We start from the raw sequence: 27993 nt of genomic DNA on the forward strand, positions 1-27993 counted from the left end.
TGATGCCAAGCAATGCAATTTTCCTTAAAATGCCTTGCTTTCACCAGCCCTGAGAGCCTTAGAATGCTACAGCATGTACTCTCAAGTTTAAGACTTCAAGCAACACATGTACCATAAAGAGAGACTTAGTCACAATTTGAACCAAAAACACCTGTGAAAAAGTAAACTCAGCTTTTTAATTTTAAGGCTAAGCACAGTAACTGGGGCCAAGAGAGTGGCCACCATCTATAACCTTCCATCATATGCACAGGCTCAGAGAGACATTTTTTCCCTACGTATAAACATCCCAGTGTGTCTAAAAGACAGATACTCTGATTCTGAAGTTTTTACTTCCACCTCAAAGGCTCTCCTAGCCCTATTCTTTCAACATTCTTCTTCCTTTCCAATACTCTCCCATGTTTCTTCCAAATTCCAGTCCCTCTTCTCCCCAAAGTTTCTCCTGTATGAACCAGCACATACATATGAGTCCACTCACCTTATTGAGTCTCATTCTCCTAAAACAAAGGGCCTTAACTGCTCCTTCAGTTCTGCTCCTCGGTGCTGCTGTTACTGCTACTTCCCTCTACCCTTTGTGTATCAGGTGGCAGAAAGAAAAACACAACAAACCAACCAAAACTAAGCACACACATGGAGAAGAAACAGCGCAGTGGAGCTTCTACAAGTAGAAACCTAAGACAGGCTCAGGTAAATGACACAGTACAATCCTGCAGAAGTTAGTCTGCTCTTTTCCTAGACTCATCTCTCATTTTCTTTTTCCTTAACAAATAGCTTCTTCTCTGGATTTATTACTGTGTTCTCATGAGAGATCTAACTACAGAAAGTTTAAGACAGCTTTCTGCTCTTTAGTTCATGGAAATACAAAGATTTATTAGGTTTTCTACAGGAGAAGCAAATACCTAAGGCAGAATAAGTTATTTTGGTTGTCTAAAATACTTACCAACAGATTGCTGACAGTAGGAGCTGCTCTTCTGTTTTTAAAAGCTGCATACATTCAGCTTCTTGCCTTTTTTGCTTTCCATTAAAAGAAAAGAAAAGAAACACTTTCATAAATTATAACCTATATGTGGAATGCACTATCAAAAGCTTCAGGTTCCACACTGCAATGAAGCATTGTCTAGGCCCACCCAATTCCCACAGTGGTTTTGGGTTGGTTATTTTTGAGATGACAACAATCAACTCCATGGGCAAATGTCTCATTTTGTGCTCATCTTAGTTTGGAAATCAACTCTTGTACACAGGACTGTTAAAGAAGAACATTCAAGTCATTCATTTCGCTGCAATCCAGCATCTCAGAGAAAGCTCATCATGAATCTTATGGCCAATATTCACATCATGGGACTTCAGCTCTGTCTGTGTGTGTGTGTGTGAAATATTCATATTTAGATAAGTTTATCAGCCTTGATGGGGAAGGGAAGTGGAGGATGCTCTCTAGAGGCACCGTCCCTGGAGGTCTTCAAGAAAAGACTGGATGAGGCACTTAGTGCCATGGTCTAGTTGACTGGATAGGGCGGGGTGATAGGTTGGACTGGATGATCTTGGAGGTCTTTTCCAACCTGGTTGATTCTATGATTCTATGATTTCTTCCCACAGGTATAGAGTGGCAATATTCTCATTTAGCAAGAAAGAGAACAAAAGGAAATATTATAAGCTACAAACTACCTGAATCGCAGCAGTAGTCTCTCTCTTACCCCTAGTGTCTGGCTCCTTGCTTATCAGTTTAAGACCTGAGAGGATTCATCCAGAACATTTAGAACCCTGGCAGAATTAATTCAGAGCATTTAGCACCCATAAACATAAATGAAACAGATCAAGCAGACATAATCACTTCACGAAATATAACAAAACAGCAAACAGGCAAACCCTTGAACTCTATTTCTTCGTGTTGAGATCAGAAAATGTGGACAAACTCGATTTTTCTTTCCCCAACAAGCTAACTTTTCAAGACTTAACATTTTCAATAATAAATGACTAAGCATTATAAGGTTTTTGTTTAAAAAGTGTTTTCACTTTAATGGGTTTAGTTAGCAACATCATGAATGGTACAAAACTGTCCTTTTCACATTTCCATACATTGTATCACGGACCACCTGAAAATCTGGACTAAGGATGCATAAAGTGTCTCTTAATTAGCCCTAGCTTCATTTTTGCCATAGGTAGAGGAGATATGCAGGGAAAAAAAAAAACCTCCATGCATTTGTTACCAATGACATGTCAACATTAGCTTAACCAATAAGATACATCAGAACCGTGCATTGTGTCATGCACAGGGATGTAACAGGGTAAAGACGGACCAAATGTCAAGTGTTGGCAACCAAATAAGAACTGACTGATGAGTCACTGCTGCTTTGTGACCACAGTATTAGCTTTTCTGGTTTAAAATCCTTTTAAATAGTAGTAAATATTTAAATAATATTTAAAATATAGTTCCCTATGGAAATCATTTCCTTGGAAGACAGTCTGTAAGATCTGACTTTAAAAAGTAGCGTTTCCTTTCAACGAGCTCTGAACACCATGCGTGCCATAGAACTTCAAAGACCCTAAAAGTCCTTAGCCATTTGCAGAAACAGTTTCTCAATCCAATTTTGCCTCTGATTTTTTAGCAGAACTTTGGAAGTAGCATCTCAAAGAAAACCTGCCTTCAAGAGAAATACTGTATCTCCATAAAAACAAACCCAGTGTAAATGGGGATGCCATACTACTGGGAAAAAAAAACCCACCAGCAACAAACAAGCAGTGGAATTAAACCCCAAATAATTAAACATGCAATTTCTGGTTTGCTAATTCATAGTCTAAGGAGGGTTTTGTTCCTTCCTAGTGCATCTTCTCTGTCAGTCAAATGAGTGCTCAGTTTCCATTGTCAGATGTTAAGGAATGAAGACCTCACTGCTACTTCAAGAAAAAGAAAATGAGGTGAGGGTGAAGAATTAATTATCTAAAATGCAACAAAACAAAGCAATTTGTGCAAAAAAAAAGTAACTTGTACATTGACTTTTCTTCTAAGTTTGCTTCAGTATAAAAAGCCTCTTCAATCCCACTAACAAAGCTTTATAATGGTTGATGATCCTTCAGCACACTCAAGAGTTCCATGTTTTCACTTATTCTGATCTGGTAAATTAAGAATCCAGCCATCATTTCTGCAGCCCAAGACAAAGATGGAAGCTCCATTATGTTAATCTTTCATGGCCTGGGGTAATTACTTCTATCCAAGACAGGTTTCCCCTGTCTTTCTACAGGCACAGTGTTTGTTAAAGTGGCTTTGGGAATAAACCAGCCAAAATTAAGCCAGGTCACCTTCTATGGCAGTGCAGAGCATCCTGGCTGGGTCGTTTATTGTTTTTAATTTAAATGGGTTTTGTAAATAGTTGTTGCTAAAATTACCTTCTCTTTAAATATGGACAAGCTACTCCAAAAGCATCTCATGTCTTTTTTCAGCTTGTAAGGACTTGGATTAAGACAAGTAGCTTCCTAACTTACTTCTAGATGTAAAAATCCAAGGTAAGTATACAGTAGCAATATAGAAATAATTTAGAAAGCCCAGAGACCTCTCAATTAGTTGCTTCATAGTCACATTAGGATGTGTGGCACACTGAGTCTGACGAGTTCTTTACCATCAAGGAGCCACCTTGATTGTTCTCTCAGCCTTGCACCCTGTAATAGTTTTTAAAACTACTACACATTAGGAATTCCCAAAGTGTGCTGTGTATATCACAACTCTGTCTGGGCAAGTAAATGCCTTTCATGAATCTCCACACACTGCCAACCACCCCCACCAATAAGGGAATACACTAAGTAAGTTTGGGAACTCCTACTACCAATGAAAGAGTAAACCAGGCACATTCCTACCATATCTCCAGTGTGCATATTTACATTAAAATAATTTTAGCTGATTGCTACCCATGTTGGTAACTTTGTTGTTTGGTTTCACCATATAAACTCTAGCTCCTACCAGATTCAACACAGTACAACCAAAACAATAGCAGCTCTTCAACCCCCTGGCTACTCTTCACTGTGAAAATGAATTAGCTTCATGATTGCTCCAACGATCTGCACATTCTGCCTAAACTCAGACCCAGCTCACTTCTCCTTGATTATAGTAGACACAGCAGTAGCACAATGCATCTATTAACACGATAGTGACCTCCCTTTTTAAAGCAAAACAACTGCAAAGAGGCTTTTAAAAAGGCAAGGGCACATACCCATTTCTGTTCACTGTAGTCTGCATACAAATTGGAAAGGAGAATATTATTGCTTTTAAAAGATGAAAAGCTTTGGAAATGTGGTAAACATCCTACAAGGTCCTAAAACTAATCCGCTAAAACTCTGTACATACTTTAATATTCAAATCTCTATCTGATTACTCATGATCAATTCATTTTGTTCTCACACCTATTCATTAAACTCTTCATAGTTCTAAGGTCTAATGAATATTTCACAACTAAATAGGATCAAAACAGATAATGGCAAAAAAGGTGACGTGGCAATGAACATTATTTCATTTGGCCAGTGAATAGTGAACCCCGCTCTCTTGGCTGAAATTAAGGCACTAAGTGGCAGTGAAAGGATAAAGTCATGAATTCTTTTCTTCTAAATTCTGAAAAACAGACCAACATATCTAATTTTTTTTTAGAACACCAGTAGAGCACATATCCATTCTGAATGACTTAGTAAGGCATTCTGTTGGCAAGTTTAAAGAAAATGTTCTCCTGGTTACATTCATTGTCTGAGTGTGACTAGTGGCACTACTGACTGTTAACAAACTGGAGAGGGGAGGGGGGGGAAAAAAAGCTACAAAGATGTCTGAAGACTTGAAAGGCACCAAAAAGAGAACAGCTCTGCAACTGCCAATTCTACAAACAACGATGTAAGCTGTGTTTAACACTGCATATAGTCTGTTCAATCATCAATCTTTGCTGACAAAGATCAAGCGTAGTAGCTCTTCATTTAAACTCTCGGTTAATCAAGTGCTAGTTGAGGGTAAGAAATTTATTTCCACGTATCAGAAAATAATTGCAGTGTCTAACACAACTACACTTAAAGCAAAACTAGTCTAGTATGCATTATTCTGGTTAACACTGAAGCAAACCTGCATAAACAAAAGGGTTACCTGGAGATATATAGTTTACAATATGAAATCAACATATAAATGAATAGGATTTACTGAAAACAATGGAAAGTGTATTACAAAGATACATGAAATAATTTTAACCACAATATTTTCTCTGTGAAAAATACAACTATTAGTGAGATAAAATGTACAATTGAATTTTTTTTCCAAAAGAAAAGAAAAGAGAGAAAAAAACAAACAAAAACAAAAACAAACCAACAACAAAACCAACACAGTATAAAGGAAAATATTTTTTCTTTTTCTTCAAAACAGGGAAAATAGTTAAGGTCATTGTCTTTCATTACAATATAATTTTGACACAAAAAGCAGTCATAGGATTGCACCAACTCCATGTTCAGTTCTCCTGAACATGACAATAGTAAAAAGGAGTCCATAAAGCATTATGATATCTCTGGATTTTAGGATGACAATATATGTCTGCAGATACCGATGTCACTCCAGCTCTGTTCACAAAATGTACAAAACTCTAAATGTGGTGGCCAGACAGGTGAAAAGGAGCTCACTCCAATGCTGACTCTTCTCTTGCTTTGTCAGGCATGGAAAAAAATCTGTAGTACTTGAAGTGTTGTTATACTTTTAGCAATTAAAGAAGGGGGAAAAAAGTACATGTAGTGCATGCTTTATCACTTGTCAAAAACATTGCTGAAAATAAAACTAAGTTATCCAATAGTTTACAAAATAGAAAATAATTCTTCAGGTTAAAAATGTGGTTAGGCTTATGTTTAGTTCCATCTCCAAAGGACTGATTTCCTTGGCAGCATCACTTTTCTTTAGCAAGAGCCAAGGCACAAAGTTCCACAAAGAGAAATAAAAAGGGCTATGGACGAGAACGTAGTCTGGCCTTGTAAAAGAAATCAGAGCCTCTCTCTGAGCGTTCTGTTCCATCAGGATAGTGCTGTAGAAAAATATGAGATTTGGGGGTATATTTCTGTTAGGAGCATTTCTGCTGGACGTGATTCAAAAGTTCACCAAACTTTTCAAAAAGGTCTTCCACCCATTTTATATTTTTCATGCAGAGCTGCACGATCTCTTCCTGTCCTAGATCCGCGCTCTTCTTCTGAACAGAAGATATCTATTAGAAATAAAAACCCAAAAAGAGAAGGGGAGGAGAAAGGTGTGGACACATAACACATGTTAGGCTGCCAGCATGTCAGTATTTTCATTTTTATAATATCCTGCAGTTAAATAAGAACCTTTTTGGGAAGGAAACTTTTAAGCTTTAAAAGTGAGGGGAAAGCTCCCCAGATGCACTTCTTCACAGACCCTATGAGGAGAGGCTGAGGGAGCTGGGGGTGTGCAGTCTGGAGAAAAGGAGGCTCAGGGGTGACCTCATTGCTGTCTACAACTACTTGAAGGGAGGCTGTAGACAGGTGGGGGTTGGTCTCTTCTCCCAGACAACCAGCAATAGAACAAGGGGACACAGTCTCAAGTTGTTCCAGGGGAGGTCTAGGCTGGATGTCAGGAGGAAGCTCTTCCCAGAGAGAGTGATTGGCATTGGAATGGGCTGCCCAGGGAGGTGGTGGAGTCACCGTGCCTGAAGGTGTTGAAGCAAAGCCTGGATGAGGCACTTAGTGCCATGGTCTAGTTGACTGGCTAGGGCTGGGTGCTAGGTTGGACTGGATGATCTTGGAGGTCTCTTCCAACCTGGCTGATTCTATGATTCCATGATTCGAATGCCAGAACTTAGCTCTCGTATTTCTGCTACCTGGAACATTTCCATTAGGGATTTGCAGAAAGAAAGTAAAGGACAAAAAGTAGCTTCTAGATCTGAGGAGTTACACACATTTGTTTCACTTATTTTGGATAGCAGTGAAGACTGCTTACCTATCCTGAGGGAGACTGATTTCACACAAACCTTGCAAGCCTCACATCTCAAAGCTCTGGGCAGCAGTGCCCATCAGGGATAGTATATATATGCCCAGCATACCCTTTGGCAGAAAGAATCAATTGAAACAGGAGGCCACAAAATCCATACTCATTTACCAAGAAGTAAAGGGACATTCTCTCTTCTCAGACACAATTCCCTCAATATATTCCCTTAATGAAAGTAAAAATATTTCAAAGAGAACAATACTTACCTCTTCTTTACATGTTAGATATATGTGATACTTGTAATGATGGAGTGAGTGATACAAAGAATACAACTGTATTTTTTCTGGATCTACTGTAAATTCCTGCAAAAAGAACAGTTATTTTAGGTACATTTCTGTTCTTTTCCCAGACAGAGATATGGTAGACATTTTCTTCTGTACACAGATTTGTCTTCAGCACCTCAGAAACGGAGCACTTCGTTCAAGTAATTGCTCTGACACATTTGGGTACACTGTAATTTATACTGTATCACAACTGGCTCCTATTCTATTTTCTCTACCATGTCATTTTATCAAAACTAGGTTTAAGCATCCTTTTGGTCCTCCTGAATGCACTGAAAGTGTAAAATGGATGAGACAACTGCAAGAAGTACCAAAGCTTACCTGTTCTTGTACCAGATTGATGTGTACCATTGCAAAAAACCACTATGATCTGTCCTTTGAAAGAGCTGATCTGCGTTTATCCTACACAGCAGCGTTCTACATAACTGTGGTTATCATATTAGAAGTCAGATGGTGGCAGCAATAAACCTGAACACTCACCTGTGCTGATTTAGAGGTTGATTTAGAAGCCCTCAGTGTTTTCTTGTTGTAAGCTTTACCATTCATTTTGATTTTAGACACAGATGCTACTCCGCTTTTTGTCTTAGAATCCCGAGTGATCACCGTCAGTTCAGGAAAGTTTTCCAAAGCATTCTTTAAACAGAGCAGATAAAGAAAAAGGGTTATGAAAAATTCAGGCATGGGCAGCCACCAGACTGCTGATAAACTGGCCATTTTGCTTTGAAAAGTTGAGAGTGCAGCTTAATTTAAGAGAATTTCTTTCTTCCACAAAGACCTGATAAAAAGGTCTTTATCAGATCAAGGAACCATATACAGCTTGAAAATCATGGCCACCTCTTCATGACCTCTGTAATCTTTCAACACAAGAAGATCATTTCATGACATCTGAGATTATCACCTGTGATTCTTTCACTAGAAAGAGCAACAAAAAAAACCCCACTCCACTGGGCCATTTGATCTTTTCAAATGCTTTTCATTCCATTTCCATCCAAAAATCTCTAAGGCCAAGTTGCTTGGAGATGCCCAAATGCTTAATGTGCTGTACTCAGTGCTGGTCAGGCCAAACCCTGAGTACTGTGTCCAGTTCTGGACCCCTCAATTCAAGAGATATGTTGAGGTGCTGGAACATGTCCAGAAAAGGGCACCGAGGCTGGCGAGGGGGCTGGAGCACAGACCTACCAGGAGAGGCTGAGGGAGCTGGGAGTGTGCAGCCTGCAGAAGAGGAGGCTCAGGGCAGACATTGCTGCTCTCTACAACTACCTGAAAGGAGGTTGTAACCAGGCAGGGGTTGGTCTCTTCTCCCAGGCACCCAGTGACAGAACAAGAGGACACAGGCTCAAGCTGTGCCAGGGCAGGTTCAGGCTGGATGCTAGCAAGAAGTTCTTCACATTGCCCACTGGAATGGGCTGCCTGGGTTGGTGGTGAAGTCACCATCCCTGGAGGTGTTTAAGAGGAGGCAGGATGAGACACTTAGTGCCAAGCTGTAGTTAATTAGAAGGGTTAGGAGATTGGACTCGATGATCTTAGAGATCTCTTCCAACCTGGTTAATTCTGTGATTCTGTGAATGGCTAGCCAGGCATGGGAAGTTTGCCAACTGTAGCAGGATTGGATGATTGAAGACCTTAGTAAGTTTTGTTCCAGCTTTTGCAAAGTATCAATTAATTGCATCTTAGCTACATATGGTAGAAAAGCTTATGGACAGTGAAGTAGATGGCTGGTTCCAAAAAGCACAAGTTTTTAAGACATTAACTTATGGCAGGGAACTGCATTTGTACCAGCTTCAGTTCTACACTATTCACACAAGTAAATTGGCATAAGACTTTATAGTACCAACACAGCATTACGTTAGCAGCTGTTCTGTTATGCTGTATACCTATTTCAAGTTAAGTGAAGGTGTGCATTTTTGTATCCCCCCCTCATAGTGGAGTATAAATAAGGCATGCAGGGGAAAACATGTATCAACACTGCACCTTAAGTACCTAAATTGAACTACTGGGTTAAAAAATGAAGTTGGATAAATGTCTGTACTTTCTTTTATACAAGCACTACTAGAATTTAACAGCTTCCCCTGCCTATAATTTCTTAGCACTTCATTACATACATCAGCCACTTTCTGCTTTATACCTCTCAGTAAACAGCTATGACAACCTACTGCACAGAGAGCGTTGCGCAGCGGTAGCAGTAACCTCGACTAACTGACCTGTCCGTACACAAAATTCATTGCAATGCTTTCAAAGTGGAACAACAACTCCTTCAGGTTTAAATTATTTAGCTTTTCTATCCACTGTCACTTCCTGAAGGTTGACCTCGAGTACCAAGGGGCTTTGGCCACGTCTGTCTTTCTCTGGAGAATTCCTATTAACCAGAACAATTTACATGGCTGGACCACTGACCTAAAAACAGATAGATTTGAATTGGAATGAAGAAGAAAATACTAATGATTTCTCACATCTTTGAGAGGGCAAGACATAAAATTGTGATAATTACTTCCAAATTAAACAATTCAGCTAAGCTGCTTCATTTATCAAGCTTCAACTAAAGCAACAGTAATACTTTTTGATTTTGTTCATAAGAAAACCCTATAACCCTAAGGACTCAGTACACTTAGAAATACTCAGACTGGAACAGGCAAAACTACCTCCTGACTGCTACCTTCAGTGTTTGATTTGATTTGGAATACAGTACTAAAAAATCCCATGCTAACTGTGTTCAGTGGGAAAACAAAAAGGTAATTTATCTGTGTTTATCCAAACAGAACAGCAAAAGCATTCCAATTGAATGATACTCATGAATGATAATGATGTGTTTCACCTATTACCTGCTTCAATGTCTCACTCAGCTCTGATATCTGAACCAGTCATTTGCTCAAAAAGCAAACTTTGCTGTATTAATCATCAGATTAACCTGAATCTTAAGAGAATCAACTGTTTTCCTGCCCAACACAAACACTTATGATGACAAACAGGTGTTCAGTTTCAAAATATTGACCCAAGGACAGCAGAAGTTGGTACCATCATCCCAGAAGGCAAACAAAAAGGCTTTTTATCTCAGAGTTTACATCACAAGCAGATCTCTTCCTTACATCTGTAACTTGATTAACTTCTTGCAGATCATATGACAAAGCACAGGCTTAAGCTAACTGTAGAGATGAAATTCATAATCTACTTCTGCATGAACACACAGCAAGCCTGCTACATTAGTTATGAAGTCCAACTGAATAAGCAGCTTCATTGCATCTTAGTATCACAGACTCAGTTAGCTTTCATCCCCAAAACTTGGGGAAAAGCAAACTAAACCACCTCCTACTTTGTTCATACTGTGAACGTAATCAACATTCTGTGAATTCGTATTCTGCCTTAATGTGGCCTGTCCTCTCCACACAGACAGGTCTAAAAGAAGCAGCTATTAACACAAAGCTCTTCCCATGAAAGAAAAACAAAAATGGAGGGTTAATACATGCAACCTCCCTGAGACTCTCTCTATGGTTTGAAAACAGAAAGTTCCTCATGGCTCCCTGTTTGTGAGGAAGAAGCAGGTACAGATTGTACAACTGTTGGGGAAAAATAGCATAACTAACAACAGAAGAGTTCAAGAATCATGAAATTCATCATGGTGTTCTCATCCCTGAAACTCAGTGTCCCACATGACTTACCAGGCATGGGCAGTGGGGAGAAAAAGATAGTTTAAATAATTCACAATGAAAAAGCAGAACTCTCAGTTCTGCTGTTATCTCCCACCTCACCTAGCTCTCAAAAATAAGCACTCAGAAGCACAGAGAGACAGCAAATTCTCCAAGTGTCTCTGTGCTGTGGACATAAGAGGACAGAAGAAACAAGCAGAAAAAGCAAGTTAGGTCTGATGGTGTTTATAGACAGGTCTCCTTTATTGCTGTTGGACTCAAAACTGTCAGAGGAAGAAATAATCAGTCTGGTCTTTCCCAACCTGGTTAATTTTGTGATTCTGTGATTATAGACATCAACAACTAATCCTCAGACACGAGTGAAAATAACCTTAATTCACTTCATTGCATGTTTGAAATCTGCATTATTGCTTGCAAAGTAGATGGGGGGGTAGGAACTACAGTGATTAACCTCCTGCTTACTTTCTGCCTCCTGATGTAGTATGGCTGCTCTCTTCTCTGTCCATAACCAGACCTGCTTTTTATTACCATGTCAAAGGTGCTGTAATATGGGCTTGTTATCCACACCTTCCCCAAACTTACGTGACGAAGATACATGAAGGAGTGCACAAATGGGTTGCTCTCAAGCCCTTTTCTCCCAGATTTACACTACTCTGATCATAATTTCTGCTTCAAAGAAGTTCAGACATCTGCTCCACAGTGTTCATGGGAAAGCTTATTAAGAATTTTAGTCAATACAATCACTTAGCCATAAGTCCTACAAGCACAGGAAACAAACTTGCTTTTGGCAAACTTGAGAAGCTTAAAAGGAAAAAATGCTTGAGAATGAACCAGAAAGTATGGAGAGAAAACACAGAACTTTACCTCTGCAGTATAACTCCACTCACCTCAACAAGGCTGGTGAATGGCCTGGAACACAAACCCTATGAGGAGAGGCTGAGGGAGCTGGGGGTGTTTAGCCTGGAGAAGAGGAAGCTCAGGGGTGACCTCATTGCTATCTACAGCTGTCTGAAGGGAAGGTGGGGGTTGGTCTCTTCTCCCAGGCAACCAGCAACAGAACAAGGGGATACAGTCTCATGTTGTGCCAGGGGAAGTATAGGCTGGATGTTAGGAGGAAGTTCTTCACAGAGACAATGATTGGCATTGGAATGGGCTGCCCAGGGAGGTGGTGGTGTCACCATATCTAGAGGTGTTCAAGCAAAGCCTGGATGAGGCACTTAGTGCCATGGTCTGGTTGACTGGCTAGGGCTGGGTGCTAGGTTGGACTGGATGATCTTGGACGTCTCTTCCAACCTGGTTGATTGTATGAGTCTATGTTCTCCGAATGCCCTGCAAACACCGAATTTACTGCATTTCTTTCAAATCTGTAGTCATTTTTGGTACAAATTTGCCTTCTGGATTTTAAGTTGTGCTCACACAGTATGCAGTCAGTAACTTATTTGTAACACTACTTTATAATTGCTAAAATCTGAGAGAGAATACCTTGAAAGTATGATCCAGGCGTAGTTTGGAAAGCAGCCTTTTCCTATTGTCATTCAGCATACCATCAATTTTTCTCATGTGAGGCAAAAGTAGCTCATCTGAAAGACATAAAAAAGATCTTAGTGATGGATTATATATGATTCTGTACTTCAACTTCATTAACATAAAACATGGAAGTACAAAAATACTGCAACTTGCACAAAACCTGATTTCAAATGTGAAAGAAAAATCCCTTTTTTTGGATCACCCTGCTAAACTGGTCTATATATTATGCAGTTTAATTCCTACTCCTGTTCTGACTTTTCTTTGTTGAAAGGAGAAAATTAAGATAATGTAAAATAGAGCATAAATGTGCTAGTTAGAAGCAAGCTGGAATGTTTTGGTAAAAGAACTTGATAACAGGCAGTGGAATGAAAAACAATTGTGTCTCCTTCTCTCACAGTTACGCTGAGAGCTCTGGGAAGAAGAAGTAAACTTTCTCCATTTTGTCTTTTTACTTCTGCCTTTGCCTTCAGACCTGGTCACATCTCATTAACCTTGCTCTTACTAACCTTGCTCCCTAACCTCTTGGCCGCACCTCTCTTCTTCCTGAGAACTGGGGTAAGGTTGAGAGGGCTGGGGGAGGTGTTGGGGTGGTTTGAAAGCCCCTCCTGGGGACTCAGGTTTCTGGGAGGGGAGTTGTGCTTTTGTATTGTTTATCCTTTGTATATTTCTGTATATAATTGTATATAACTGTATATATTGTAAATAGCTGCTTGTAAATTCTGCTAGCTGTAAATAAATTGCTTCATCTATATTCCCAGAGGCTGTCTTAGTTAGCTGGGGCAAATACAAAGTGTGGGGGGGCAGGTAAGAGCCCAAACCATCACATAAATCTTAGAGACTATTTAAAACCATTTCCTTGATAATCCTCTTCTGTGCTATATACATAGCACTTTTGTGAAGGTGTGTGGGTTTGGCATTCACTATTCCCTGTTACAAGAGATGATCCTGGTGGCATTTGGAACAAAGGAAACTGAGGAAAGTACCTACTGATCAAAGTTCTCTGACAAACCACTGCACATCACACAACATACATTTGAACATGGGCAGGTGGCCATGAATGAAAATTCACAGCTCAGTGTGGAGTCTTTTAGTTATCCAGCCAATTTCCTTGCTCTTAGCTGGACTACTGACATAATGCAAGTGTAAGAAAACTCAAGGTAAGTGTGCATTGATGCACAAGCACTGCAAACCAGGAAAGAAGAGTCTAGAAACCAGGTGGGTTTCTTAATACAAGCATATAGAATACAATTAAAACCAACAGCCTACAACTAAATAATAGGTTGTGCTGGTTTGAAGCAGGCCAGAATGTTTTGGTGAGAAGAACTAGATTGCAGGCTGTGAAAGGAAAACAAAGGTGATGTCTACATCACTCATAGGCTTGCTGAGATGTATAGGAACAAGAAATAAAAACATAGATAACCACTCTCACTCGGGCTGCTGGCTGAGCTGCATCTTACTCTCTAACCTCACCCTCCATTTTCTTTTCTAACCCACTTTGCTTCCTAACCCCCTGGCCAAACCTCCATTCTTCCTTGGGACTGGGGTAAGGTTGAGAGGGGCAGGGGGAAGGTGAAGGGGTGGTTGAGAGCCCCTCCTGGGGACTCAGGTTTCTGGGAGGGCTATTGTGTTTCTGTATTACCTTTTACCTTGTCTATTTCTGTCTATAACTGTATATACTGTAACTATCTGCTTGTATATTGTGCTAGCTGTCAATATAAGCTTCATTCATATTTCCAGAGCCAGCTGAGTCTAGTCTGGGTGATTTCCAAAAGTGGGGGGGGGGTGGGGAACACTCAAACCATCACAGAGGTGAAATGATTGCTCCTTCCAGATCGTTGTCTTTATACACAACTGCTGTGCCACATTTTGAGAAATAGGACAGTTTAGGATTTGTATCCTGGAGTCCCTTGCAGTAAGTAAGCCCAAACCTTTTCTCCTCAAAGGAAAAGTAAATGCTGTTTCCCTCGATACCAATTTTAAGGTCTCAGAGTTTGAAAAGCAGAATTTTTAATAGTATCAAGAATCAGACCAACTTAATACTGCTAAGGTTATTTCTTCATAAGAAAGTAAATAGATTTGAAACACTGCAATTGGAAATAAATGTTTGCTAAGATTCTGAGTGAGTAGCAGCAAGAACAAGAGCTCAGTTCTGATGTTCACAGCACAGGCCTGTTTTAAATAAGTGGACAAAACCCCAGCATTTCCACATTGCTTTGATAATTCATAGATGAATACACAACTGATTTGTGGAGTGTTCTTAACACAGGGGTACGTGGTTAGATTTTTTGGTGGGTCTTTTGATTCTTATTTAAAAAACAACAAACAAGCAACATTTGGTTGACTGTAATAATCTTAACATCTAATAGAAAGATACAACTGTTAAACATACTGTACCATTGCTCTTTTCTAAGGCTTGCATTGTGTCTGGATCCAAGGCAATGCTGACAAGCAGCTCCATGTAGCTCTTAAACGTCTCTTTCATAGCTCTTGTGTTCAAAAAGCGAGTAACAAGTGGAGCTGGAGGTATGAGCTCTGAAAATTAAATGGGACATAATTAATTTTTCCTTCAAGCAGTTGTGGGTTGGTTTTTTTTGAAACTGAAAGTTTCTTTCTTATAACACAAGTGACCCCTACTGGTATCCCAAGAGATGAAAACTCAATAGAATCAGAAATAAAAGCTACTCAGACGTTAAAATTTGGTACAAACACCACATCTGCTACAAATGGTACTTCTTTGGAGTAGAAACACACAAAATTATGTATACCAATCAGCATTCAGATTATAACATCCCAGGGAATTTAACTACTTTTCTGTTATTGTAGATTGAAGTTTAGAGGAAAGTGACAATGTTCTGACAAAGTGCCCTAATTGCAGATTTCATGTCAGTGCAAGTACCTCCTAAAAGCATAACACTTGAAGTCACCCAACAGAAAAAAGAATATTTAAAAGCACTGTGCCTGTTAGGACTTCAGCAAGGCCTTTGACACTGTCCCCCACAGCACACTGCTGGCTAAGCTGTCAGCCCATGGCTTGGATGGCAACACTCTGTGCTGGGTTAGGAACTGGCTGGAGGGCTGAGCCCAGAGAGTGGTGGTGAATGGTGCCACATCCAGCTGGCAGCTGTCACTAGTGGTGTCCCTCAGGGTTCAGTGCTGGGCCCCATCCTCTTTAACATCTTCATAGATGATCTGGATGAGGGCATGGAGTCAGTCATCAGCAAGTTTGCAGATGACACCAAGCTGGGGGCAGATGTGGCTGGGTTGGAGGGCAGAAGGGCTCTGCAGCGGGACCTTGACCACCTGGACAGATGGGCAGAGTCCAAGGGGATGGCATTCAATAGCTCCAAGTGCAGGGTGCTGCACTTTGGCCACAACAACCCCATGCAGAGATACAGGCTGGGGTCAGAGTGGCTGGAGAGCAGCCAGACAGAGAGGGATCTGGGGGTGCTGATTGATACCCGCCTGAACATGAGCCAGCAGTGTGCCCAGGTGGCCAAGAGAGCCAGTGGCATCCTGGCCTGCATCAGGAATGGTGTGGTCAGCAGGAGCAGGGAGGTCATTCTGCCCCTGTACTCTGCACTGGTTAGACCACACACCTTCCAAGACACCATGAAGGTCTTAACAACAAATCTGTTCAGCAGGCTGCATTTGAACAGCTAGCTTTCAGACAAGCAACAAAGCCAACTGCTTTTTCTCCTTGAGTTTTGAAAACACAACAGTAACATTTGAGCTCTGTCCACATTTTCACACAGATGGGCACTGCAGGAGTGTTATTTTAGACATGGAGTTGAAATGGAAAAATTAATGAAGATTCTGACTCTTGAGATGTATTTGAAAGTCAAATCAGCAACTCTCCCTACAGTTTTACCCATCTTAGAAAGCAAGTAGTAAACCCACACTTATCTACCTGGTAAACTATCTAAGAGACCTTCAGTTGCACAGGTGCTGATGCACAAATGACAAGTAAAACATGAAGATATTAGTTCTGTGTGGTACTGGAAGATTTTCATGAGGCTGGTAAAGGAAAACTAGCAAGATCAAGCAATGCATTGCTATAGTAGTGTTTTCAGTTAAGTTCAAATGGGCCTAGATGCTACCAAAGGTCTCTCACTCACCATCCTCATCACTCTGGGCCTCGGGAGAGGAATCAGACTGGGAAGAGGAAAATTCTTCTTTCCACTTTTTCCTTTTCTTTGGTGGTGGTTCAGCCTTTACCTTTGGCTGTTTAGCTTTGGGTTTCACAGAAGAGGCTTTTGCTGCTGTTGGTTTTGGTGCTGGTGGATCAGGAGGTTTGTTGTTGCTGCTACTACTAGGTTTGGAATGGATAGTCCTGTAATGTTATGAAGATTATCTTTATGATAATAACAGCCACACATTTTAGCATTCATAAAATAGATATAGTCCTATTTACCCAGGATATATCCCCCATGGATCACATATACATACTTCACTGTAACTAGAAATTAGTTCATATAGACTCTACTACCATATTTTAGATCCAATGCTTAACAATTATTCTCAACTACCTATGATTAAAGAGGCAGAGAACATTTAAATTGCCTGATGTTACTAGAATTTATGAGCTATGGACTGGAGTTAATATTAAAAATGAAAGTAATCAATGAGATTTGTTGACAAAGTGAATTTGAGATTGTTGTATCCATACAAAGATGGATCATCCAGGTAAAAATGCAGGATCTGGAGGACTGGAATAAGAAACCAGACAGCTCCTCTTCTTTCTTCTACCTACAACTCAATATCCTAAATAGAAAGTGATGTACTTCAGGACTAGAAAGGCACTATGATTTTGAGAACATGGCAGGGAATGCAATTCTGAGAAGTGTCAAGCAAGACTTTTTCTGTCATAATGGGAAAGTTCACGTGGGAAGCAGTGAAATGTAAAGAAACATTGTTAGTATCTTCTGGAACACTGAAAAGATTTCTATTAATCTCTCAGAAATTAAGGTTTCAAACTAAAATGTCTGGAGACAATACTAGAATTATCAGAGACATGGAAAGCCTGCCTTAAACAAGGGAGCTGAAAGACCCTGATTCATCCAACTTAGTGAAACAAAGACAGAGGTGGAATCTAACTGATCTCCATAAATACATCACACAGTAAAAGCACCAGGGAAAGCCAAAACCAGTACTGAGAGAAGATATGGATATGAGCTAATCATGATTGTGTTCTGTCAAATTGCTTCTGAGCACTGGAAGAACAGGTTCTGGAGCAGTATTTTGTAGCTCACTTGACAAAGTCAGTGGGACAGGAAAAAATATCACACAAAACAAATAAAATCACTGTACCTGTAAACTTCTATCCTTACACTGAGTAGTAAGGCAAAATATGACAGAAAAAACGGCACAGGGAGTCTTAAATTGTCTTCAGTTTAGACCCTGCTCTCTTTTATACTCAAACCCTAAGAGAAGAGGCTGAGGGAGCTGGGGTTCTTTAGCCTGGAGAAGAGGAGGCTCAGGGGGGACCTCATTGCTGTCTACAACTACCTGAAGGGAAGATGTAGCCAGGTGGGGGTTGGTCTCTTCTCCCAGACAACCAGCAACAGAACAAGGGGACACAGTCTCAAGCTGTGCCAGGGGAAGTATAGGGTGGATGTTAGGAGGAAGTTCTTCCCAAAGAGAGTGATTGGCATTGGAATGGGCTGCCCACGGAGGTGGTGGAGTCACCATCCCTGGAGGTGTTGAAGAAAAGCCTGGCTGGGGCACTTAGTGCCATGGTCTAGTTGACTGGCTAGGGCTGGGTGCTAGGTTGGCCTGGATGATCTTGGAGGTCTCTTCCAACCTGGTTGATTCTATGATTCAATAAAGATTCAATAAAAGGAATGATTATTGTGTTCTACAGATACAAGGTAGTGAAGTCTTGATATGGCAACAGTGTATCTCATTTCTTAAAGCAAAACACACAGTTGCAAACTCAAAACGTTGAATTAACCCTGAGTTACAAGTCTTGTTTATTAAAACAGGGGTGTTCTTACTATGAAAAGAGTAAGACAAAATGAAAACCAAATGGAAATCAAATACCTTGCTGACTGTACAGGCTTGCTTCGTGGTTTCTTTGAACATACTCTGACATACTCCTTTTTGTTTGCATTTTCAATGAACTTCACGTACACTCGTTTGTATTTTGTTTTTGCATCCCCAAAATACCCAAGATACTAAGCAAACAAACAAAGAAAAATTAACACATGAGTATTTCTGTCAAGTAAATCACTGAGTTTAAGCATAAAAAGAATGAAATACTAAAGAAAAGCCAGTTTAAAACCAACTTGTTCGCATATAAAGATGACTCGTCCTGTAGCATTTGTAATTCAAGACAAACTATCCAATGGCTATCCATAGAATATTTAAAATAACAAAATAGGGCAAGAAGTACTTGGGGATTTGATTTCTCTCTTTTTCACCTTCCCTATGTACTTGGGGATTTGATTTCTCTCTTTTTCACCTTCCCCATGTGTTAGCCCAAAAGGGTTATCTGCCTGGCAAAGGGCTGTGGGTTGAAACTGTATCCTATCTGTATCCACCCAGTTGTGGAAAGCAGTTGATTCACAAAAGGCTGCTTCCACAGACTTTATTCTGATTGTGAAAAAGTGCTCCTTTATGTGCCTGGAATGATGCCAAAGAATCAAAGGTGGAAAGCAAAGTCCCTGAATAGATTCAGAGAGAATTTTAGGCTAAATCAGGAAACAAGAAACTTTTTTTTTCCCCTCTTCTCAAGGATAGTTGCTAACAATGTAGGTCAGGATCACATTTTATTTTGCATCCTAGACTTCCACTAAGGAAATTAGTTCCCATGAGGCTTCATAAAGAATTTTTAAGACTCACACTGTTAGTAGCAGCAAACTCTCTCTGTCCATCTCGCACTTCAGGGACAAACTTTTGCAACAAAGCCTTCTGCACTTTCCAAATAGCTGGAGGCTCTTTCCCTGTTTGCAGAGCAACCTGTAAGAGCATGACATTATTTGCTAAGTATAGCATTTCTTTTTCTTCCAGAGGTGTGTCTGTGCATTATATATTTTTGAGCAAGTTACCCAGGGATGAAATGTAGAGAATTCAAAACTCCAACCAATTAGTCATTGTGCTGTTTGCATCCAGAGAGTATGACATGAACTGCAATAAGTATAAAGCAATCTACAACTTCTACTTGCACAGCAATGATGCTGTGCCAACCAGCTCTGCCTGTGGTGTGATCTCTTACCTCGTGTGGCATGAGGCTGAGCCGCAGAACTTTATTTCTAACCAATATAACAATTATCCAATTGCTTATTCTTTTGCTCTATGAAAGATTTTTTGAAACAGAAAGGCAAGAATGGGCCACTTTGAGCCTAGCTGGCATATTTTAGTGAGAAGGATTAGATGATAGGCTGTGAAAAGGAAACAATAGTGATGTCTGCTTCACTCATAGGCTTGCTGAGATGGATAAAAATGAGAACACAAACATAGATAACACAGTTGCTCACTCTGGCTCTGGCTGCATGCACTTCTCTTTCTAACTTGCTGCCTAATTCTTCTGCTTCCCAATCCCCCTGGATGATTCTCCAAACTCACCTTGAACATAAGGCAAAGTCTGGTATAAGGTAGAGAGGCGTGGCAAGGAGGTGGAAGGGTGGTTGGGAGCTCCTCCTGGGCACTCTGGTTTCTGGGAGGGCTGCTGTGTTTCTGTATTACTTTTTAACTTGTATATTTCTGTATATAACTGTAAATAGCTGCTTGTATATTGTGTGAAGCTGTAAATATTAAAGCCTCATTCTTTAATTTCCAGCTGCTGAGTCTAGTCTGGGTGAATTTCTTAAGTGGGGGAGTGGGTGGGTAACACCCAAACCATCACAAAGAATCACAACAAGTAATAAAAAACTTGCAGGTCTCTAAAGATTCTGGAGCAGAAGCCCAGAAAGAAAATAATTTGAGTTGATTTGTTTTCTTCATGCAGTTTGAGAAATAATAAATGATGTTAAAAACAAATGGGAAGTTTTTAGCTCTAATGAGCTAATAAATCCTACACAGAAAGTACTAACTGAAAAACAATCCTTTTCTTTTACTGGAAAACATATAATCAGGTATTGATTCCTTTTCCATGACTGTTAAAATAACTAAGTAAGCTCAACACTCAAAATATCTTATTACATGCCATAATCAGCTTTATAAGTGACAAGGGATTTTAAAGCTGTTAACACTTTTCTTGTGGGACAAAGCTACCTGAACTCATTTAAAACTTAAACTCAAGGGGATGAACACATAGACAAGTAATCATAAGTACTGGAAATTAATCCTAAGTATATTGCTGGCTATGATTGCAATAAAATCAAAGGTAGTCATGCAGAAGACTGAAAGAGAAGCAATAAACCCAAACCAAACCAACCAAGGATGATAAGATTCCCATAAACTCATGTGAAGAGCTGTACTGGTTGCTCACGGAAGCCATTTCTCATTAGAACAGCAAGCAGAACCTCTTTGTGCTAGGTTGGATTGGATGATCTTGGAGGTCTCTTCCAACCTGGTTGATTCTATGATTCTCTTCAAAAAATAATGAAAGACAATTCCAAGATCTTTTGTCCATGTTACACCCACCTTACGCTTAAAAGCCTAACACTACACTGAAAACAAGGGGAAAAAAATTGGTAGTCAACAATTGTGAAAAATTTCTGCTTCTTAATGTTAATAAAAGTGAAATCCAAGTTATAGCAGAGCTCACCAGCATGTAGATTCACTTTATCATGTATGTAGCATAAAACTGGTCATGCACATAACAAAGCGTGCCCATAACCTGCACTAAAAAGACATCTTTAAGGCACCTTAGCAGCAGCCAGGGGATGTTAGAACAGAAACAGAACACTAATCTGCAGCCTTTCCCCTTTTGATAGTTTGTTGAGGCTAAATGAATATTCTCCTGATTTATGTTTTGTTTTGTCACAGCAAGTACTTAGATTACCTTTAGTGTGTCTATATCTTCAATCTTCACTACAAATTCATCACGTTCTCTGTACATGCCCTCTCCTCCACTGTCCGTGTTCTCCTCATCAGTGCATCCTTCTATGGCAACAGTTGCCTGTACTTTTGCCAATTGGTCTGAAGTCACAGCATTCTGTTGAGCTACTTTTAAGGGGTCGGCTGGATTCGTTTTGTCCTGCACACCGACTACAGGAGCCGTTGCCTGTGGAGATTCCTGCTTTACTACAGCAGTAGTGGCGGTGGCAGCAGCAGTACCAACTGCCACTTTTTCAGCTTCTGAAGAAAAAAATTCACATTTTAGTCAAATTATCAAGGGTTAGCAAAGCAGAGTGGGAAAAGATTCATTTTTCTTCTTTTCTGCCACATTTTGTATTCAGAACAACTGTTACAGGAAAAACTCCTGGTTTAAGAGTTAAAATTGAAACATTCTCCTGGCTAAAACTAAACCTTGAGGAAAACCAAAATATTGTAGCCAGTACCCTTTTGTTTGTGTTAAGCTGCTGCATCTGTTAGCATCTAGAAATAACAAAGATGAGCTCTTTAGAAAACAACTTGACACTATCAACAGGAAATACTGTGGTACTTCATGTGAATTAGAAAACACAGCAGCAAAAGTTACACCAATCCGCTAAGTAAAGTCGTCTTAAATTGGACAATGGGAAAGAGAAATACACATGAAATCCACAAACAGTTGCTGTATGATTTGGAGGCATTTATCATTTCTATCCTGTGATAAAATAATTGGAATTTCCAGCATAAAACCTAATAACTTGTCATATTAACAGAGGCGAGCAATGAGAACTGCTGATACAAAACAAAGAGGGGAAAGAACATTATTCCACTTCTCTATGCCAAAGGAAGCTCCCACCTTTCAAAATATTATTCTTTCCCATCTGAAAAGGAATAGAATCTTTTTTAGCTATCACTTTACACTCTTTCCTAGTTTTAACACTGACTTGCTGATCTTAAAGAAATCAAGTTATATTAGCTATAGAGTAATTACTAATCTCACTGATGGAACCAGCTTCAGACTTGAAACAACCACTTCACAGTTTTGTTACAATCACTATCAATTGTTGGCTTTTTTTTTTTCACTTGAAAAACAGAAAGAAAAAGATAACCAGACATATGCTGATAAAACTATTCAAAACAAATGATTTAACTATCAAGTTAATGTGAAGATTCATTGCATCAATTCAGTGAAGTTGCTAAGTCATGAAATACATTTTTTTTCTGGATATATCATACCACATTAGTGCAAATATGTTGTATTTTTTTTTTGTTCAGGGAAACCTATGGCAGCTTTAATTAGACATCACTACTTCCCCAAGCACATCTACATCATTCAGAACAGCAGATAAACACACAATGCTACTTAACACTAAATAACTGTCTATCCATATTCATCTGCAAAAGCCAGACAGAAGAGGGAATCAGTAGAAAATCCACAAACCATCAGCAAAGAAGAAGTCATTACTAAGCATCTTGTTTAATGTACAGATTTGAATGCAACAGGGAGGTGAATTCAAGAAACTGGTGGTGTAAACATCACATCTTTCTGAAGAATAAAGACACAATAAAACTATAAAAGGAATTACTCCTAATGGAAATGTATGGCATGGAAAAGGTAACATATTTCCTAATTCTAATAAACACTAATCTGGTTCATAACCAACACACCTTTTGAACAAAGCTCTAAATTATGGCTGAGATTAAAATCAAAGCCAATCAAAACCTTTACCTGAAGAGTGCTAAAATTGTGCATTTCCCCCCCATCAGCTACAGACATCTCCTTCAACATATGCACTTGCAGGAACTGTTTTACCTGATTTGTTCTTTCTATCAGATGTATCATCCAGGGCTGACAATGCAGTGGAGATGCTCTTCTGAAGATCGTGGTTACCCCCCACAGAATCATCTTCATCAGAAGAAAATGAAGGCAGTGTTTCTAAGTTTTTCTTAAGTTCTTCCTCAGGTTTTTTGGTTGGACTTTCTCCACTAACCTCAGCAGCCACAGGTGCTGCTGCTGGCTGAGGCTTTGCAGAGGACTGTAGGCAAGGGGCACGAACTATTTGGGGAACTGGGCGTCTAGTCCTGTTTGGCATTCGCACCGCTGGAGCTGAAAACTGCTGCCTAGGCCCAGACTTCAGAAAGTCTAAAAAAGATGCTAGAAATCCTGTTTTGACTTCAGGCTGTTTTTCTTCAACTTCTTTAATTTTTTGCCTCATTCTTTCCTGGTGCTGGTAGGTATCATAACAACTTTCAGAAACAGGAGAGGAGTATGCTAAAGACGAGTCATTCCCTCTTGAATTTTGACGTTTACACTGTCCACTTCTTTTTACTTGTTTCTGAATTGCACTCTCATCTTCTGCAGCATTTTTGATTTGGCTTTTTCCTTTGCTTTTTTTCTTCTGAAGGCTCCCTTGGGTTAAATCTTGGCATTCTTCTTCAGTTCTACTAACAGTTCCCTCCGCACTTCGGGGCACAGAGAGTGACTGCAATGGACCCTTTGACTGATTAGCTGCCACTGTACCATCATCACCACCCATATTAAAATCATTCTCTGAAGCAGCACTTTCTTCACTTAGACTCCTACCACTTGAAACAAATTCTGGGTCTCTTGAAGTCAGTGTACCATCAGCAGAAGCATCATTGTCTTCTTCAGATTCATGACTGATGCTAGATTGTTTCTTAACTGGTTCATGCTCCTCTTGACCAGGGCCAAGGGTGGGAGAGGTCATTCTTGTGGGTACATCACGATCAGCAGTTTCAATATGTTGTTGATCAAGGTTCACAGTTTTTGTCCGTACTGTTGACACCGATGTGAGATTTAAAGCAATTTGGCCTCCATTCAGAGAAAGATTACTTATGCTTGCTGGCTTTCCAACTACACCAGGTGAGGCACTGAAACCAGAAGACACATGTCTTACATCCATCGATCGGAACGGTGTTTTAGACTCTGCGCTGTTTTCAACAGACTGGATCTCCTCTTCATTAGAAGCTGATTTGGCAAAGTCAGATGGTGTCACGCCACAAGCTGCTGCTGTTGCTGCTAGGATGTCATCTACATTGGATAATATATTCCTCTCATCACTGAGAAGCATAGATTCTGGAAAACATATTGAACTAAGAGAAACAAATTGATTTTTGGAATCATGTTGATTTGTCTGAGTAAAGTGGTCTTTTGTTGTCAAATGTTGCTGCAGTGATTTTGACTGCTCAGAAATGTCCATTTTCATTACTTCTGAGTTCTGAGAATGAAGCTGTTGCTGAGAATGACCCCCATTACTTTGAATAATGTGACCATCCATCTGAAGGAATGGATGTGTCACCTGTTGAGGACTCTGTATTCTTTGCACTTGCGACGAGGCCTTTGCTTGTCCTAACCCCGGCTGCAGAATTGACTGATGAAGAATCTGCATGTCACAAGCTGATTCCAAAAGCACCTGTGCACTGGGCAAGCACAGCTGATGACCGTGCCTCAAAGCATGAGGCTGAACCTGCGGTGGTGTACTAATAACCTGGCTTTGCTGTTCTTGAGCTTTACTTTCATGTACCTTATGCATAAGAGAATGCTGTTGGGTTAGTTCTTTAGCACTCACTTGTGTTTGCATTAAATTAGCTGTCTTTTTTAGATCATGGCTTAGGTTAGTGATGTGGCCAATATGTTGGGAGAGGTGTTCCACAGAATTGACCATTCTTTCATCTTTCTTTGTTCCTTGAAGTGTAAGCCCAACAACATGATCCTCAAGACGAGCATTACTTCTGATGACGCTTTGAGAGTATCGGTCATCTGCTTTTGAGACCCTATAGGATGCATCCTGAGCACTGATTTCCTCATCAGCTAGCCTTTGAGTGGAAGAGTCAAGAGCAGCTTGCTGTTGCAACGCCTGCATATCCTGCATTGACAGTTCCTCCTCTTGTTTTGTTGAGGCGTACAAGTTGGAGTCAGACTTCCTTTTAATGTACGACTTTGCTTCGGAGGAAGGTCTGCTGTTCTGCAGTGTCTGTGAATGAGCTGGGGATGCAAAAGGAGGAGACTGAACCGATGGCAAAAACTTCTGAGACTGTGGAGAGGAGGATTCTTGTGACTGAGAGTTCTGAGAAGAATGTAAGGAAATATAGCTGTGATTAGGACTCGAAGCTGGAAGAGCTTGTATCCGAGGAGAGGCATTATAGGAAAGAGAAGGTGATGTTAATGTTAAGGACTGCCCTGAAGAATAGCTTTCTGAAGGACTAACAGATGACAGAACTTGTGATTGAGATGAAAAACTAACTTGGGATTGGCTAACTGGAGATAAACCCTGAGAGTGACTAGAAGAGTAGCTCTGAGATTGGCTGACTGAAGAAAGTTCCCTCGTTTGCCCAGAGTAGTTCTCGTTTGGAACTGAAGTCAATACCTGTTCCTCTGAGGAGTAACTTAGAGTTTGACTATCAGAAGTAATACTTTGTGATTGCCCAGAAAAAGTCAATGTTTTGTACAGTGAGGGCAGCTTCTCAACCTTGCTGGATGAGAAGTCCTGTGAGTGACTGACAGGTGGCACATTCTGGACCTGGGGGGAAACATAGTTTTGGGACTGACTGACTGACAAGAGGCTGGGGAGCTGTGCTGTAGAATAGATCTGTGCTTGCCCTGTAATGACAGAACTCTGGTTGTGTGCAGTTTTGGCATAGCTTTGTGTCTGCACAGTGGGAGCTACACTTTGAGGTTTGGGGGTCTTTGTTGACCTTGGAGGCTGCTTTGTGGAACAGTTTTTCACTTTTGCAGTGGAGCCAGATTGAAAACCAGGTGATGGAATTGCAGATGTGTACGACTGAGCAAGTTCCACTGTGACTTGAGAAGTCTTCTGCTGTGGCCCTCCATTGCTCACCTGAGTAACATCTCCAACTGGACTGCAGGATAATGCTGGGTGCCTAGAAGTATCCTGAAAATTAACTCCACTTGTACTCGTTAAATAGCTGTGTAAGGAATGCTGTGAAACAGTCAGTTGAGCCTGAACAGACTGAGTACTTGAAGGCCGCTGATGGTGTTTGATAACACTACATTCTCGCTGAAGTGCTCTATCGATAGAAGCAGTGGAACCAGTAAAGACAGATGTGCTGTATGCCTGAGAAACCTGCTGAGCTCCTCCAAGGGTTGAAGGCAACAAACTGAATTGAGGTTGCAGAAGATGGGGTGCAGACTCTTGAGCAGAACGATACGTTGATGACTGAGGTGGTATATTGGTGCTCAAAACAGAACTGCCCAGGCGCTCAAAAGTCAAAGCAGTTGGAACAGTGCCTTGTGAAGTTTTAATCTGTAACAAAGGGTCATGAGTAGTCAAGAGACCATTTGATGTTGCACTGAAAGTAGTATCTTGAAGACTAAGAGAAGGAGTAGTAGCAAAGTTTCTACTGCTGAATGTGTTGGGATGCTGGTAGGCTGACAAAGCAGATGTTGGTGGAAACGTTCCAGAGGTTGGCAAAGCTCCAGTAACAAATAGTTCTGTGGCTGTTGAGGAATGCATACCTGGAAAACAAACAAACAAACAAAACAAAAACAGAACAAGGAAAAGAAAGCGTAAGGGAGCTTTACAAGTTGCAACTTCTATAATTCATTTAATGGTAAGATCTTAGCATTTACAAACACAACCTTGTTTAGAACCACCATCCTTTTCAACAAAAACACATAAAAGGGAGGCCCTTATTGTGGGTGATTGTCAAACTGGAAGTGCAGGTTTTTTTAAGATCCCCAGATTCTATACCTATGGTGAATGGATGAGGGGAAGAAAAAATCATATCCTTAAGAGAAAAAAAATCATATCCTTCAGAGAAAAAAAAAAAGTGTACAAGATTAATTCTGCTTTGAAGGCTCTTTAGTAGTTTTTGTTGCTGTTTAAAAAGCAGTTCCTAGTAAGAGGACAACTGCTCAAAAGCCCTAGCCACTTTAAATATACAGTAAAACCCAAAAATTACACTTTACCAAACAGGAGCAAGTCCATCCCCTGCACTTACCCTCACCAATACTTCCATCACTCACTGTATGTGAAGCATTTCAGAGCTTGCAGTGAAATACCTAATGGCTATATACTTTGCAATGTGTTCCTTAAGGAAGGGCTTTGACTTTCAATACAAAAATACAAGAGGTTTGTATGCCTTCTAGAGTGAGGGTCCAAAATATCCACAGACAGCAACTGTCTGCACAGTGCAATAGCAACTATCCAAATCAAAGGTATGTCTTATTTACATCTGGATATTGTTATGACATCCTGGCTTAAACAAGATTTCTCAACTGAATGTACTACTCCAATCAAAAGAGGAATGTGAAATTCCCTTGCAAGCTTTGGGGCTTAACAGCAGTGATCCATTTGGTTCAGTGCTTTTCACTTTGTAACTTGCAGGTACTGGTGAAATTTGTGTACTATTTCTGAAGTCTGTGAACTAAAGAAGACAATTTTAGCCTCAGAGAGGTTTGCATCTCTCATAAACGAGTCCATTTCAAATGGAAAATTGAGGAGGATATTAAATTAGAGGGGAAAAATGAACATCAGTGGTATAATTTAACATTTGTCAGTTGTTCTTGGATACTTAAACCAGCTTTTAG

At 40.2% G+C, this 27993-nt stretch overlaps 1 protein-coding gene across 3 annotated transcripts in view; it reads right to left on the reverse strand.

Moving 5' to 3' along the window:
- Positions 1 to 5330: 5330 nt before the first annotated feature.
- The window catches only part of QSER1 (glutamine and serine rich 1), a 45891-nt gene continuing 23228 nt past the window's right edge, over positions 5331 to 27993 (reverse strand). For 2 of the 3 annotated variants that reach the window (XM_064163821.1, XM_064163820.1), the window contains 10 exons: positions 23236 to 26919; positions 21391 to 21686; positions 19287 to 19403; positions 18486 to 18619; positions 16562 to 16776; positions 14841 to 14978; positions 12402 to 12499; positions 7759 to 7911; positions 7204 to 7299; positions 5331 to 6197 (listed from right to left, as the gene is read on the reverse strand). In XM_064163821.1, coding sequence (XP_064019891.1) covers positions 6057 to 6197; positions 7204 to 7299; positions 7759 to 7911; positions 12402 to 12499; positions 14841 to 14978; positions 16562 to 16776; positions 18486 to 18619; positions 19287 to 19403; positions 21391 to 21686; positions 23236 to 26919 — 5072 coding nt within the window. In that variant the 3' untranslated portion in view covers positions 5331 to 6056. The remainder of the gene's footprint in view (positions 6198 to 7203; positions 7300 to 7758; positions 7912 to 12401; positions 12500 to 14840; positions 14979 to 16561; positions 16777 to 18485; positions 18620 to 19286; positions 19404 to 21390; positions 21687 to 23235; positions 26920 to 27993) is intronic. The other variant, XM_064163819.1, reaches the window with a different exon arrangement.

This window comes from Pogoniulus pusillus, chromosome 24 (genome assembly GCF_015220805.1).
Source record: "Pogoniulus pusillus isolate bPogPus1 chromosome 24, bPogPus1.pri, whole genome shotgun sequence".
NCBI lineage: Eukaryota > Metazoa > Chordata > Aves > Piciformes > Lybiidae > Pogoniulus > Pogoniulus pusillus.